A 15,555-nucleotide genomic window follows, 5' to 3' on the forward strand; every position below is an offset into this window, starting at 1 on the left:
ACAATAATAGAGGCGTGGTTGTAATGTCCTGGCCCGTTGTTGTTGTTTTTCGTCTCTGAATTGTTTCTCACTCCAGCACCAGTGGACGCGAAAGAATGAGTTCAAGAGCAATGAGAAACTTATCTGCACTCTACGGAGATAGTGTATCCACGCGGGGCTGTGGACACTACGCACACACACACACACACACTCACTTAGGTATCTTTCACAAAACATCTGTTTAATTACCCCTCCAAGGGTTTTCTGTCATTTGCGATATATTGTGCCACTATTATTTTTACTAATGAGAGCAATCACAAATATGCAGATGCACACACACACACACAGTAAGTATGAATTATATGCTCATTTCATTCCGTGTTTCAAACTTACAAAACATTTGATTTGCAGTTACACCAAAGGCGTTTAAAGTTATTAAACATGAAATTAACTCATGAACTCTTTTCTTGTCTTTAGTTTTCGTACATTCGGTTGCTATAAGCTATTTTCTGCTACTGATTGGATATTCCAGTGCTTCCATTATGCAGTCATAAACAATATGTGACATAATAACTTGCCTTTTGGTCAATAATGACCTCAAAAAATCTGTGCTGTGACATCTTGAAACGAGTGTGGTGTCAATGATTCCCAGGCGAGCCGCTCCATCAGCCGAGTTCTCTGTGGACCGGACCCGTCACCTGATGTCTTTCCTCACCATGCTTGGACCCAGTCCAGATTGGAATGTGGGCCTTTCGGGAGAGGACCTCTGCACCAAAGAGTGTGGCTGGGTCCAGAAGATTGAGACGGACCTCATTCCGTGGGACGCGGGCACAGACAACGGCGTCACGTATGAGGTAATCTATTCTGACCGGGCAGCTAGGACACAGGTAGAGGGCTGGGCATTTAAATATGGACTCTACCTCAGGGAGACTAATGATTAGCCAATCAATATCTCTGGACGGACTGTTGTCCCTGTCCAGTGTTGGAAAAGACGTTTGCTTGAACAAATGAATTCCACAATGTGGATCAAGGCGTTCCTATTTGTGTATTCTCTTCATTTCTTGGTCTTCAGTGATTCTTTAAGGGTTAATCGACCCTCCATCGCCATGACAACCAAATCTGAAATTGTGCCATCATTAAGGACTTCTGGAGAACCGGCAGTGATGCTAAATACTTTATATAATATCAGGAAAGAGATAAGAAAAGGAGATTTTAAACTTAATGGATCACCTGCTCTCAAAATAAAATTGTTTTTAGTTTTATCAAATTCAGTTTAACTATTTTAAGCTAGAAAGCTACTAGCATCTTATGATAATTTGATTATTGATTGCGTCCAACGTGCAGACACTGTTGTCTTGAAGCTGTCTGACGTCCATTAAAGACAGTCGCTGTTGGACAAAGTGAGTTATTATTACCATTAATATGAGCTTTGCTGATGGACAGCTGGAAGCGGCGCAAACGACTCCGGCCCGCCGCGTCCTGTGATGGAATTCCTCCTCAGAATGAAAGGAGCTCATCCATATTCATACAATGTTTGCAGGCAAGAATTGATTTACAACTTCAGGAATAACAAGGAGGTAAATACCTTTCCAAATCCCCTCCGCCATAAAGTCAGCCTCTTCCAGCGAGGCTGCTGGAACAGTCTGGTCTGTCCTGGACCTGCTTTTAGCCTTTAATGAGTCACTTTATTTGATTTAAGATCCACATTGTCTCTTATTCTATTTGTAATTTGTCTTTTCTAAGTGACAAAAGGTTTTTATAATGAGGACACTGCCAACGTAAATGAGACAAAGCTTTTGTGAAAAATGATCTAGCCTAGCAGTTACACAATAATCATGTGTAACTGCACAGTTCAGACCTCCGAGCTGAAAAGGCATGCTTTTATTAGAAAGTAGTCGTCATCCTGCTCTGCAGCAGACATTAAATGGCTGCCACCTACAGGCGGACACGTGCAGGTACACGTCTTTAAGTTTTTGAAGCGAAACGACAGCGTTTCTGTTTGCAGACACATCACAGCAAAAGCTCTGGCTTGTAATCACGTCCATGCAGGACTTCACCCATAAAGAAGACGGGCGTGTTCAAATTAGTTTTAATGAACGCTTGTAGATGCAGTCATCACTGCAGCTCTACTGCTCAGGAGAAACTCCGTTCTCTATTCAGACGTACGCTTTAGATGTGGATTAACGTTCCCGTCCCACAACTAACGTCCTAAAGCTGGGCGGTTTGCCTTACTCTTGCCGTTCCCGAGTGTTTCCCTGCAGGAAACCCTCCATTCCAGTAGCGATTCAGATCACACAGCCTTCACCTAAAGCAGCGTGCATCCCAGGAGTCCTTCACGCCGTTGGAAACACAAACTCAAACATGACCGTTTAGGGGTCTGAGTAAAGCTGTAAAGTTGCAGATTCAAAACCAAAACAGTCCCCTGAAAGAAGCCAAAAGAGTCAGTGGTCCAGATGTTGCCATGACTATGAAGGTCGCAGCCGCGGCATCTTTCTCCTAATCCCTTTCTGCCTCTTTCAGTCTCCGAACAAGCCCACCGTTCCTCAGGAGAAGATCCGACCGCTGACCAGCCTGGACCATCTGCAGAGTCCGTTCTACGACCCCGAGGGAGGGGCAATTACCCCCCTAGCCAGAGTGGTGGTGGAACGCATCGCGCGAAAGGTACAGCGTTTGTGTGCGTGTGTGTGTGTGTGTGTGTGTGTGTGACCACGGTTTTCCTTGTATGTGTGCAGGGAGAGCAGTGTAACGTGGTCCCAGACACCATCGACGACATTGTAGCTGACATTGGACAGGAGGAGAAGGAGGAAGGTACACACACACACACACACACGCACACACACCGGATTAGAGTTCTTCAGTGAAAGACCCTAAACATGACACGGAGCATCAGCTTCAAGCGCTTGATGCCGTCTTTAATCACTTTAATTACCCACCATTACCTGCTAGCATTCCTCCGTGTTCATTCATCTTGACCGTCTCTTAAATTAATTCTGTTTGCTAAACATTTATTTACCTACGGACTCGCAGACGGAGCGGATGATGCGAGGCTTAAGGACACACACACTTAAGCACAGATCAATAAGCCGCCGCCGGTGGGAGGAGTCTGCCTGTCTGACACGGCAGCATGCACCAGACAAACGGCGCTCGTAAAACCTTCGTTTACATCTGTGATTGCGAGCAGACAGGACGCGACCCAACAACGAATGAGCTTCAGAGACGCGGAGGACAGGCCAGCTGTTCCTGCCGTCGATGCTAAGCTAGCCGCCTTCTGGCTTTGGCCGTATGTTGTTCTGAGGTTGAGGAAAAGACAGTTCTCCCTTTAAATGCGATGAACCCTTGTGATTTGGGATGAGCGGCTGCACGATCGCTCAACGGGACGCCCTGCTGCATGATGGGATTTTATGTTCCATCCTGCAGGTGCATCGCGCCTTCTTTCATTTTCAGTGGCCTCCTAGGGTGAAAATGTTGCCTCTGCAGCAGAAGTTCTAACAAGGATCTCCCGCTGCTGAATAAATGTCCTCCTCAGTCACTCATAAAACATTTGCTTCGTCCCCTCCTCCTCCTCCATTCTTTCTCCACCTGTTCTCTCCTTCTCCCTCGTTCCTCCTCCTCGCTGTGTGAGATGACACAACGGAGACGAGGAGCCGGACCGGAGCATCACTGCTTGCACTACAACAAAGCTGTTCTCTTCCCAGCTCCTTTCTTCCCTCATTCTCCTCCATCATTAGACGTTGTCCTGGAGAATTGGACTCAGGTGAGTCCCCGAGGCCCGCCGGTGTATTGTCTCTCTCCTCTCTGAACCCCCGAGAGACGATTAGTAATTGAAGCCGGTACCTCTGCGACCTCTCGTAGCTCTGCCGCCGCTGATAATTGGACGAGACAGTCACAAATCACACTCCTCTGTCCCCCCGGCTGCATCTCTCTGCTCCGTCCTGTCCCCATCAGACTCCACTCAATGGCGCCGGGCGGTATCTGTGGTAATCGCCTTCGGATGCCATGTCAGCTCGTCTCCCACAGCTCCTTCTCACCGTGACAAACAAGATCTGCTGCCGTTAGAAGTTTTGCTTGACTTCATGGCAGCGCAATCCCAGACGAGAATATCAGTTAATTAACAATATTAACGCGCCAGCGCTTTGTGTTTGTCTCGCAGACGACACGCCGGAGACGTGCATCTACTCGGGCTGGTCTCCGTGGTCGGCGTGCAGCAGCGCCACCTGCGATAAAGGACGCAGGATGAGGCAGAGGATGCTGAAGGCCCAGCTGGATCTCAGCGTCCCGTGTCCACACACTCAAGACTTCCAGCCCTGTATGGCAGCGGGATGCAGTACGGAGGGTAAACACACACACACACACACGCATGCTCATCAAAGTAATATGTAACTGGTTGTAAAATCTATTTACTATGTTTACACTTTTAATATATTAGCAACATTTTCTGCTATCGTTTTTTGCAATAACTGATGTCAGCCTACTCGCTATACTGTCTTGAACGTGATTGGCTGCTGACACGGGCGCCGGAGCGCCCGTGTTGATTTCCATTTAGTAAAGTCAGACAGTCGAGTCCGTCCATCATGAATATTCATATAACAAAACAAACCTCTATTTTGAATACAAGCATCATAAACAGCCGTTAGATTTAATTCTGTGAATCCCATCAACTCTTTTTCTTTTAATGAAAATCTCTCAGATGTTTTTACTTATGAACGCGATGAACTGCATCAAAGAATGTAAGGAGAGCGTGACGAGCATCACCGCCGGCGTCTCGTCTGATCGCAGCGAGCGGCGGAGACAAAGCCTGTGTGTTCGCCGCAGTCCTTTCATGTCTGGGGTGTTTCTCCACCGGCGGAGGAGCAGTGATCAATGAAACCTGCAAATAATAAGCCGATGAAATCTCCGCTGATTGTCTCCTCCTGACTGGACTCAGTCATTCGTGCTCAAGCTGATGTGATCTGCAGTCGGAACACAAAGCTGCTGCTGCCTCCTTCCTGTTTCACGCCCTGGTGGACGCGTTTGATTCACCGGCACAGCCGTCGTAATTAAGGAAGCAGGTGAAACAAGAGGAAGTCTGACGCTCTGTCAGCATCAACAATCCCTCATCAAAGGGTGTAAACACTTCCTGATTGGATAGCCTGAATATTCCAGTCACATATGACGGATTAGCGGTTCACGTCGAACGTTCTCCAAGACGCTTCGCCCAGGATTTAGACGCGTTTGTCTTCAGCTAGCAGACGTCCTGGATCCACGCTTCCGCCGTTGGGTTAAGGATGACAGGACGGCCTCGTGAGTCCGGCGTCTCGTCAAGCTGCAGGAACGCAAAGCCGAAGACGGACGAGAGAAGCGTTTGAAGCACGTTAACATCCTGTTGTCGGAGGAGAAACTGCTTTTGTTCCGCAGAGCTTGAAGGCTTCATGCGTTTTCACTGCGAACACAAAACCCCAATTTGTCCAATTCCCAGACGTCCGTCTTCCTCCTTCCCAAACTTCCATGATCATCACGCAGCGATTATCACGCAGCGACGTGAGCTTGTTGTTGGATGTGTCAGGGGTCACGGAGGGGCAGATCTCACCCGGCGCCGTTGGAGCAGTGAAGGCATCGTCCTGGGTGGAGGCACCTCCTGCATCTTTCTTCAAAGACGCTCTGTCGTTTCTAAATCATAATATCTTAATATTTCCACCAGGACCACGCCGTCTGGAGACGTGTCTGAAGGAGAAGGCAGCAAAGGGCAGTTCGACCATTACAGTGACTCTAAGTGAAGAATAGGGAGGTCTTGAAGCTCCGTGCTGCCTAATAGTGATTAAAGGCACCGGCGTGGAGCCTCGTTAAGCCACGGAAGCTGCAGGTCACGTTTCAGCTGCACCATACATGTTGACTTTTGCTCCCGCTGGCGAGCTGCTGCGAGTGGGACGGGGCCTCGGCTTATTACAAATGACCTTTTTCAAAATGGCAGCATGAGCTCCTGGAAGATGTAACACAAATCCAGGCAGGTGGGACACCTGGGGTGGAGCGTGGCTGGCGGACGCCCTGGATGTTAAAGGGTTCCTGTGGTTGTGAGTGGAGCTGAAGAAGAAGAAGGTCCCTGACCGGTCCTGTGGACGCCACGACGGACAAGCGTGAAGCCGTATTTATGACGTCACAGATTCAGAGTCAGTAAAATAATCAAACAAAGCTGCTGAACACATTGAGCAGAGCAAAAAGCGATGAAACGTTTTCTCGAGCTTCATCAGCTTTAAAACCACAAGATGAGAAATATAAAACAACAACAACAACGAACACTAAATCTTCACCAGATGGATGAAAGAGAAAACGGTGACTTTTCTCCCTGAAATATCTTATTCTCTTCACATTAGCATGGACCAGCGAACATTAAAGCGCCATAAGGACCGGCCTGTTTCTTATAATAGCAGTCTGCAGAACCCTGAAGCCACGCCCCCATTTCTGCAAGGAACATTGTGCTCTCGTTTGTCCAAAATTTATTATACTGAGCGTGTCGAACATCCAAATAATGCCTCTGTCCTCTGGAAAGCCACGTTTGACGAGGATCAGATGGGCGGATCTAGAGGGGGGGAGGGGGGTTCCTCCCAAGGCCGGAGGTTCCTCGCATTATAGTAGCATTGTAAGCTCAGCTTTAGCTTAGAACCCTCAATCAGCTCTACTAAGACACCTTTTTTCTGTAGCTGAAAAGTGACTGTGGTTAGTTTATGAACAGTTTATTCCTTTCCCCGTGGACAGAACCTTCGGCGTGCATGATGTCGGAGTGGATCAGCTGGTCGGCCTGCAGCGTGTCCTGCGGGATGGGGATGAGATCCAGGGAGCGCTACGTCAAACAGTATCCCGAGGACGGCTCGCTGTGCCAACTCCACGCCGAGGAGTCGGAGAAGTGCGTGGTGAACGCGGAATGCTGTGAGTTCCTTCATGTGCCACGTGGGGAATGAGGCGATGGTGCTCACTGCTGGCCCCCAGTGGTGGAGGAATGTATTACAAGTGTAGCGCCACATCGGATCCATTCCTATAGCTCAAATCTCCTAACAGTTATAATGTTGAAGGAAAACTGTCCTTCCCTCAGCTCCCAGCAGCTGTGTGGTGACGGAGTGGGGAGAGTGGGACCCATGCAGCGTCCTCTGCGGGGTGGGCATGAGGAGACGCGAGCGCATGGTGAAGATGCCTCCCGTGGACGGCTCGATGTGTAAGGCCGAGGTGGCCGAGGTGGAGAAATGCATGATGCCAGAATGCCGTGAGTTTCTTTTCCTTCCTTTCCTGTGCGTTTGACTCTGATGGCGTTGTCTTGTGTCGTGATCTGGCGCTCTGTGTCATGCAGATTCCATCCCCTGCATGCTGTCGCCCTGGTCCGAATGGAGCGAGTGCAGCGTGACGTGTGGGCGGGGCTTACGAATGCGCCAGAGGATGCTGAAATCCGAACCTGCGGATTGCACGGAGGAGCTGGAGCAGACGGAGAAATGCATGCTGCCGGAGTGTCGTAAGAACAAAACCGCTGCACGGGCTTCCTGCCGTCATCGTGTTTACTCCTATATTCTCTCGTTTTCTTCACGGCGGCGGTCAGAAGCTGATCTCTAGCGAGTTTAAATGTTACTGGGACGTCTGCGTCTCCTTTACTGGGTCTTTTCTACTCCTCTTCCTCCTTCCAGCCGTCGACTGCATGGTCTCCGAATGGTCCGAGTGGTCCGAATGCAACAAGTCCTGCGGTAAAGGACACACCATCCGGACCCGCATGGTCAAACTGGAGCCGCAGCTGGGGGGCAGCGCTTGTCCTGAAACCATTCAGAGGAAGAAATGCAAGCTCAGGAAGTGCAGGACAAAAACGAAGGAGGAGAGAGGAGGCGTGGGAGGAAAGAGAAGGAGGCGACGTAAACAGGGAAGAGACGCAGCCGTGGAGGCACAACCAGGTCGGTGAAAAACCGTTGTGATGACATCACAGCTTCTACGTGAGGTCGTAGCGGAGACGCTGACATCTGTCTGATCCGGCAGGTTGCAGGATGCAGCCTTGGGCCGGATGGACGGACTGTACCAAACCGTGTGGAGGGGGGATCCAAGAACGCTTGAAGGCGGTGAAGAAAAGAGCTAAAGGCACTCCGGTGGCCAGCTGTAAAGACAGCAGGGAGATCCGTGCCTGTAACGTTAACGCCTGCTAGGGGGCGCCACTGAGCCACAGGGTGAGAGGGGTAAATACATGAGTTCATTTGATTATTATGGTTGTGGTGGACTTTTTTTGTGTACAGGGACGAGAGATGGGTGCAGGTAAGAAGAGAGGGGCGGGAATAGATCATATTTAGTGATGTCATCGTCGGCGTGTCGTCATCAAGGGTCCTGCAAAAAAAAACAAATCGGCTTTTCAGGACATTTCAAAAATAAACAACTGGTGTCTTTTCCACTGAGACACGCCCTTCCTGCCTGTGTGCTAGAAGTAGTTTTAAAAAGCATGTTGAGGTGCAAACAAACAAACAAACAAACAAACACGAGCCTCATGAAACAGATGTTTACAGGTAAAAGAAAGGAAAAGCCATGTAAATCTGTGTCAAAGCTCGCTTTTCCACCACTTAAATTAAAGATAACATCAGAAAATCTGTCTAAAAGTCAAATCTTTGAATCCCGGATAAAGAGCCGACTGGAAACCGGAATGTGTGAGGAAAACCGTGCCCTGACTGCTCCTGCTAGAAGCCTGCTGGCTGGACGTCCTGTGTATCTACTATCTAACCAACACTTATAAATGACTCGTATGTAAGAACTAAAAACACTTAGAGATGTTTTATACTGTTAGTCTTTATATACTGTCCTGCTGTAGGTCTGTGATTTCAGCTAATGTAGCATTAAACCTGTGATGGCGCTCTCCCTTTTTTTTTTTTTGGCATGTGCAAAGACGACGATGTTCTGTCGGACCTTTTGCTTCCTCTGTAGGTGTCTATAAAACGGCTGTTTTCCACTGGGATCACAAAGTGGGTTCCCCTTCTGTTGTTAAAAGCTTTTCAAAGTTTATAACCACGCATTTTTACTGAGCGTTTAATTTGATTACCAAGATGAGTGATCTTATTTAGTTCGACTTTCGATTGTATTGCAGTTTTTCCCCCCTGTTTTATTAAGAGTATCACCAAAGTTCTTTCTATGGATTTTTTTTTTTTACTCTTTTTTGTTTTTAGGCCTCTTACTCTTTTGTTAATTTCTTTTTCTCTGCATCATCAGATTTTCTTAGAAAGCACCTTTACAATAAAAATGTAAATGTAAATAAATCTGGACGTCACTGGAATTATTTTAATCAACCATAATCTTCCATTAGGAACTTCTCTACCGGCATAATACTGCTAATGTCGCCTTCATACTTTGTCCTTTTCTTTATAATTTTTTTTTGTATAAAATTAAACGTTTCAGGAGATGCAGATTATGCAAATTATATTTACTCTTTGGGTTTGATGATCTGACGTCAAATAGAAATGATAGTTAAACGCAGATGAATGAGTCGTCTCGATACTGTCGGTTAATTCTTGGCGGAATAAAGAACTTTCATTATTTGATTCTACGGCAGCGGATGAGTTGCAATGACAGCAACGCTCCACTAAATGGCGGTAGAGGAACATGAAACCCTGGAGACAAACTAACGCCAGCATCCAGAGCATAATTTAAAAGATGCAACAACATGTATCCTGACTGCAGGTCGAGCTCCATTACACCGGACGTCTTTCATCACAGTGACGTTATCTTTTCCCCAGACTTGAAATGTCAGGACTAAAACTGTTTTTGAGTCTGATGGACTTGAAGTTTTGCACGGATGAACTTTTTGGCTGCCTGCTCCAGTCGACCCCGCGCAGCAACGAGACCTTTGGTGTTTTCAGGGTGAGCATGAATAATGAACGCCGGATGAAGCATAATAGCTTTTCATCTGCCATTGATCAATATTGAATGATCTTCTGTATCAGTTTGGATCACTGGCAAACATTTCACAAAGCTTCAAAGGGACTGAGGGACTCGAGTTTCTAAAGCAAGTTCTTCTGACACTGTTATCATTCCCAAAGGGATCCAATAGGATCCAATGGGATCACATCACAGACGTGGTACTATACAATATACCTGTCCAAGAGAGGGCAGCAACGAGGAGGCTGAAGCTTCCTATCGGTCAATGTCCGGCCTACTTAACTAATCGACTACTATAGTTGTCTGCTGGGTCTTTACGTAAAACCCTGGTATGAAGCCATAATGTGCTGTTTTAAAATGTCTAGTCTTGTGCCGACACCATTCCGACCTCTGGAGAGGTGAAAATTCTATTTCAGGGTTCCGACGCTTTATCGTGTTTTCTAGAGGTCATGGCTATTTTAACGTGGGAATGTCATCCTCTGTGTTTTCTCAGCAGGAGCTGAAGCAGTTAACTTTAAAAACATATCAAGTCGTCATGTCCAGAATGAACCGGATGTTCTCCGGTCTAGTTTGTTCTTCACAGGCCGGTATCCGTCCTATCGTGGACCCGAACAGAGCACGTGTCTCTTTCTCTTACTCGTTGGTGTTCGTCATCGCTGCTCCATTTTTAGAACGCTCATAATGAGTTATGTGTTACATAACAGGTCTCATCGGGGAGATTCTCTCTTCCGCTTGTCTCTTCCTCCGGTTCTGTTCATCTGTCTGTCTCTCTGCTTATTTTTTAACCAGAACTCCTTCAACAGAACTGCAGAGACCCGTCCAAACGTAATAAAAACGGTTCTGTGTTGCCTCAATTCTGCACGCGTGCAAAATCAGAATACACACAGTGCATTTTATTAACAAGCGTGTTTAGGAGAGTCTCTTAACCAATGACTGTTGTCAGCACCGCGTTTACACTTCCTGTCGATGACCCTCCCGTCCTTCCTGATGTGTTAACATGAAAATGGGAGATAAACAGCGAGAATTAACAACATGTGGGCGTGTATTCAAATGAAGATGGAACTGAACACCCACACACCTCCCTGATCTGAATTAATTAGGATCAGCATCCAAAGGCGTCTCTGAGGCCCGCCTCTCTGATCAAACATATTGATCATTGATTGTCTGAGATAAATTTGCAGTTTATGGTGCAACAGATGATCTATTTGTGCTCTATTCCACTTCCTTTTGATCATAAAGGTTGGATATTCAAGTTGAAATCCATCCCAGAGAGTCGCCACAGGAAGCCGAGGGGTAGAAAAGAAGACGGGACACCTGCGATGAAAAGCATTGATGATTGGATAACAGGAAGGAAATGGACCTTTGCTGATTTTCCTTTGTCAGAATGAAAGTTTTAATGAGCTTGTTTGTTTGCCGTGACCTTTTCGGCATCTTACCCCCTGGTTCCTCCGTCTGCAGGGGGCGGGACACAAACACGGACCAATCAGTGATGATTTACGTCATTGTGTTTCCTGCGTCTCTGATTGCTTGTCACATTTTCTCACTTGTTAATTTTGATTTGCAATTAGCTCTTGCCCTTTTTACGTATCGGTGAATGGTTTGCCCTTCTGGGCAGACTGTAAGTTATGCCACTTAAAAACACGAGAGAGGTGTGTAATTTTCACCATCAGTACGCTTCAACCTTGAGAGAAAAGATGAAGAAAGAAAATTCAGGAAATCACATTGTATGATTTTTAAACAATTTAGTCAATTAATTCTTGTGTATTTAGCATCTACAAACAAGCAAGAACTCTGGCCCTCACAGACCTGTGGCCCTTCTATACTCCACTCGTTACCTGTATTAATAACACCTGTTTGAACTCGTTACCTGTATAAAAGACACCTGTCCACACCTTCAAACCGTCAGAGTCCGATCTGACCAGAAGCACGGGAAATGTTGGACCGCTGTCTCTGCAAACTGAGGTTACACCACGAAGTGTTGAGTTGAAGGTTGAAGTCATTTGTTACTCTTCATCATAAATATGAGGGAATTTGACACAGTCATGTAGGGTGCGGATCTCTATCTTACTACCGAGTTTCATCTGGATCGGGTCCGGAATGCGGATAGTGTTACAATTCACATTTTCCCATTTAGTTATAATGGAGGCTTTTTCAAAAAAATTATATCTTGTATAATATGCATTAAATTCAGTCACCAAACGTCACAGTCATAAAAGGGTTATGAAATATCATGAAACATGTCTTCTGGATCTGATCCAGAACAAGGTCATGAAAGAATCTTACATTTTAACATTAAAACCCTTTATAAGTGTTGCTCCATTGTTGAACTGAACGAGACGCACCTGTTACACATCTCACCTCATCAGCTGCTGCCTCTCTGCCAGAATCTCCTCCCTGTTTCTATGTGTGTTCCCGTATTCCCGACTTCTATCCTTAATACCTGAGGAGACAGATCCATTTGAAATTGGGGTACATTTTCACAACAAAAACGATTTTGTTTTTAGACCCTTTCAATAATCTCTCTCTGATTACCTCCACTAAGGAGGTTCTGTTTCTGCTGCCTTCACCGAGACGCTGTTGAATTAGTAGAGCACAAATGGATTTGTTGTCTCTTCAAAGCTCTGGATCCAGATCCAGAAGGAACCGCCATTACTGAAAGTGAGCTTTTGGTAAATAACTTCTAAACCAGGAGTGTCAAACTCATTTTCTCCAAGGCACACATTAGCATTATGTTTGCCTTCCAAAGGCCAAATGTAAACCATAACACAGTAAAAAATGTAACTAAATGTAATGTCATTTAATGTAAAATAAATGTAATGCTCTTTAACATGCTGTTAAATAACTATTTATTTTTTTATTTAATTCTTTAGCCGCCACGGTAATTATAATAAAATATTCAGTTTTGATATCACTTTTTTAAAGGTTGTAACTTTAAAATTGTTAGAGAAAAAGCCATACTGTAAATGAGAAAAATCATAAGTATGAACCAAAGTTTGTGATGGGAATACATTAACACATATGGAAAAGTTCCATTCAAATGCAATCATCACGCAGGAACAAAGATAATTGATACAAAATCAAAGCAAGACCAAAAAGCCACCACCTTGTCTTGTCAGAAGTGGGCAAGATAAAGAACATTCCCCGAGTCAATGCCGCGGAAAAGACGTCACTTTCAGGATCAGCACTGGGACAGCTCTCCTATGGAGCTCCCCACTGGACAGCTCCCAGTGCTGATCCTGAGCGCCATATGGAGCCGGAATCAACATTTCAGCACATGCTGGAAAAACCAAAAAAGTTCAAATAACTTTCAATAGTCACCGCCAGCAGATTATTGATTTCCTGACTGCAGCGTGTTGCTATTGTTATTGCCGTGTTGCTGAATTTTTCCGTTTGATCAGTTCACTACTTAAGTTACAAACATTGCATATTCAATTGTGTAGTTGTAAAAATATATGGATATATTATTGCTGTTATTATAACATAAATCCTTTCTTATTGATCAGTTTAAGAAAACCACACTACTTCATCGATCAATAATCAAACTTATTCAAGTAAATAATATCAAAATAATAAATAAAGAAAAATATCATCCAACACAAGTTATGGCATTAACTTTGTTCAAAACTCTTTTGTCACAGTTGAGAGGGGCAGAACTGCAGTACAACCAACAAAACAATTTTTGATGAGCTGCTTGGCAGAGGACTGCGCTCTCAGAGTGCTTTTCTATTTGTTTGTTTTTTTCGCTGCTGGTCGATGTCTAGTGCCTGTTGAAAGTTTGAATTACATTCTTTATAATACCCCAGAATTTATCGACGCCAGATCTGTCGCTAATGCGTAGCTTGGAACTGTGAGTCGAAAGGACTGGGAATGTTGTCGGGATCCGCAGAAATCCCGTGTCAGCCATAGATGCTTTCATCATCACTGGAAAACTGCTCCGTTTCCTCCGGTGCCTTTGGACCCGGGGGAATTGAAGTGTCATCCCCTTGAATCTGTAACACAGGAAGCCTCAGAAAGAACATCAACCCAAACATCGTTCCACAGCCGCTGTCGGATCAGCTCTCTTGTGTTCTGTGCTGTCAACCGCACGACAACAAGGGAAATCTTCATGGCTGGATTTTCTTCTTCTTCTATTTTTCAGAACATTTTCTTCTCATTTTGATTCACCAATTTGGAAAAGGGTGCTCCACAGGGGGCAAAATAGCACACATCAAAAGGGTAATAAACAGCAAAGTGGCTCTCAGGTTGGCAACACAATAGACTCTTTTTCCTTCCTTGAATTTCTGAATGTTGTTGTTGAGGGTGAGCATTTTTCACACCTGCAGAAATTGTGTCGACACAAAAGTGCCCCATGTTTTCATTGTGTGTTTCACAAATGAATCTGGGGTGCATCGTAGGTCACACGTGTTCCTGGCCTGAGGCCTTCGCTGTGCTTCTAGACTCTTCCAGCGACGTCTGCTGCATTCTGTGATTATGCAACAACAACTCTGCATGATGAACTTTAGCGCTCCGGTGTCTTCTGTTGTCATGCTGCAGGAGCGTTAGCAAAGCCAAGTTCTGTATGAGAAAACATGTTACAAGCACCTTAGTAAAATCTGTCAGAGGTGCTGAACGCATTGATCTGCAGCTTTCACGTGGCTAATAGTTTAGCTGCTGCAGCTTAAATTCGACCTCGTGTTATTTTAGCCACCTTGGAGACAAGGTCAGAGAGGTCAGACTTTGATGGTTTGGACATGTCCAGAGGAGAGACGGGGACTATATCGGTAGAAGGATGCTGAGGATGGAACTGCCAGGGAACAGGGCTAGAGGTCAACCCAGGAGAAGATACATGGACGTAGTGAGGGAGGACATGAGAGTGGCTGGTGTTGGGGAGGATGATGCAAAGGACGGGGTGAAGTGGAAAACGTTGGGTTGCTGTGGCGACCTCTAACGGGACAAGCTGAAAGTACAGTAGTAGCAGTAGCTGATGTAGCTGAGAACGTTATCTGAGCCTGAATTTGTGTCCTTCCTGAGCTACAGGAATTAGCTCAGGAATTAGCATCTCAGCCACAAAGAGACACAGTCTGTCCTCTCTCAGCTGCTTGGGATGCATTCATGGGCGTCTGTTGATAGAAGCATCCCACTGCCGCTAACAGCTCAGGTGTGAGGCGGGCGAGTGTAAACGCCCGAGGGGGTATATGCACTGTCACCAACATGTCTGCACATCTCACACTCTGCATACAGGAGCCCATGCTATATGTAGAAATATTTATTAATAACATCTGCATGGACAATCGACACATTCTGACTTAGGTTCATAATACATCTGGAGTTTACAGTTGGATTAGTAGCTCACAACAGAAGAGAGATTTAAAAATGACAGAAAAATGAAGCATGCATTATTCCAACCAACATTAAATTTGTGACGGTTTCAAATATAAATACATAAACAATACTGGTATTAATCTGAATTTCCACGATGCTTATTAAAACAGCCACAGGGCTTGGTCTGATCCAAAGGGATTCCAGCCCAACAGTGCCGATGGCAGCGCGTTTTTACAAATTATGAACCTAATTCCAGTCCCAACGACGCTTTATTCTGCTGCTAATTCTGGATGATCTCCATATGTACGTGCCTCATCTCTTAAAAGAATATATCTGAGGATTGTCTTCTTTTATACTGAATTATAATAAAGCTCTGCTCGTTTAGGACGTGAGGATTTGATGATCGAACCCGGGAAA

At 45.6% G+C, this 15,555-nt stretch overlaps 1 protein-coding gene across 1 annotated transcript in view; it reads left to right on the forward strand.

Moving 5' to 3' along the window:
* LOC137893638 (spondin-1-like) overlaps positions 1-9,218 on the forward strand; it is a 39,950-nt gene extending 30,732 nt beyond the window's left edge. Inside the window, exons 8-16 of the mRNA XM_068739054.1 lie at positions 632-833; positions 2,500-2,640; positions 2,712-2,787; positions 4,130-4,312; positions 6,709-6,879; positions 7,043-7,210; positions 7,295-7,453; positions 7,623-7,880; positions 7,963-9,218. Of these exons, the coding sequence (XP_068595155.1) occupies positions 632-833; positions 2,500-2,640; positions 2,712-2,787; positions 4,130-4,312; positions 6,709-6,879; positions 7,043-7,210; positions 7,295-7,453; positions 7,623-7,880; positions 7,963-8,126 (1,522 nt within the window). The 3' untranslated portion in view covers positions 8,127-9,218. The remainder of the gene's footprint in view (positions 1-631; positions 834-2,499; positions 2,641-2,711; positions 2,788-4,129; positions 4,313-6,708; positions 6,880-7,042; positions 7,211-7,294; positions 7,454-7,622; positions 7,881-7,962) is intronic.
* The last annotated feature ends 6,337 nt before the right edge of the window (positions 9,219-15,555 follow it).

This window comes from Brachionichthys hirsutus, chromosome 5 (genome assembly GCF_040956055.1).
Source record: "Brachionichthys hirsutus isolate HB-005 chromosome 5, CSIRO-AGI_Bhir_v1, whole genome shotgun sequence".
In the NCBI taxonomy this organism is placed as follows: domain Eukaryota; kingdom Metazoa; phylum Chordata; class Actinopteri; order Lophiiformes; family Brachionichthyidae; genus Brachionichthys; species Brachionichthys hirsutus.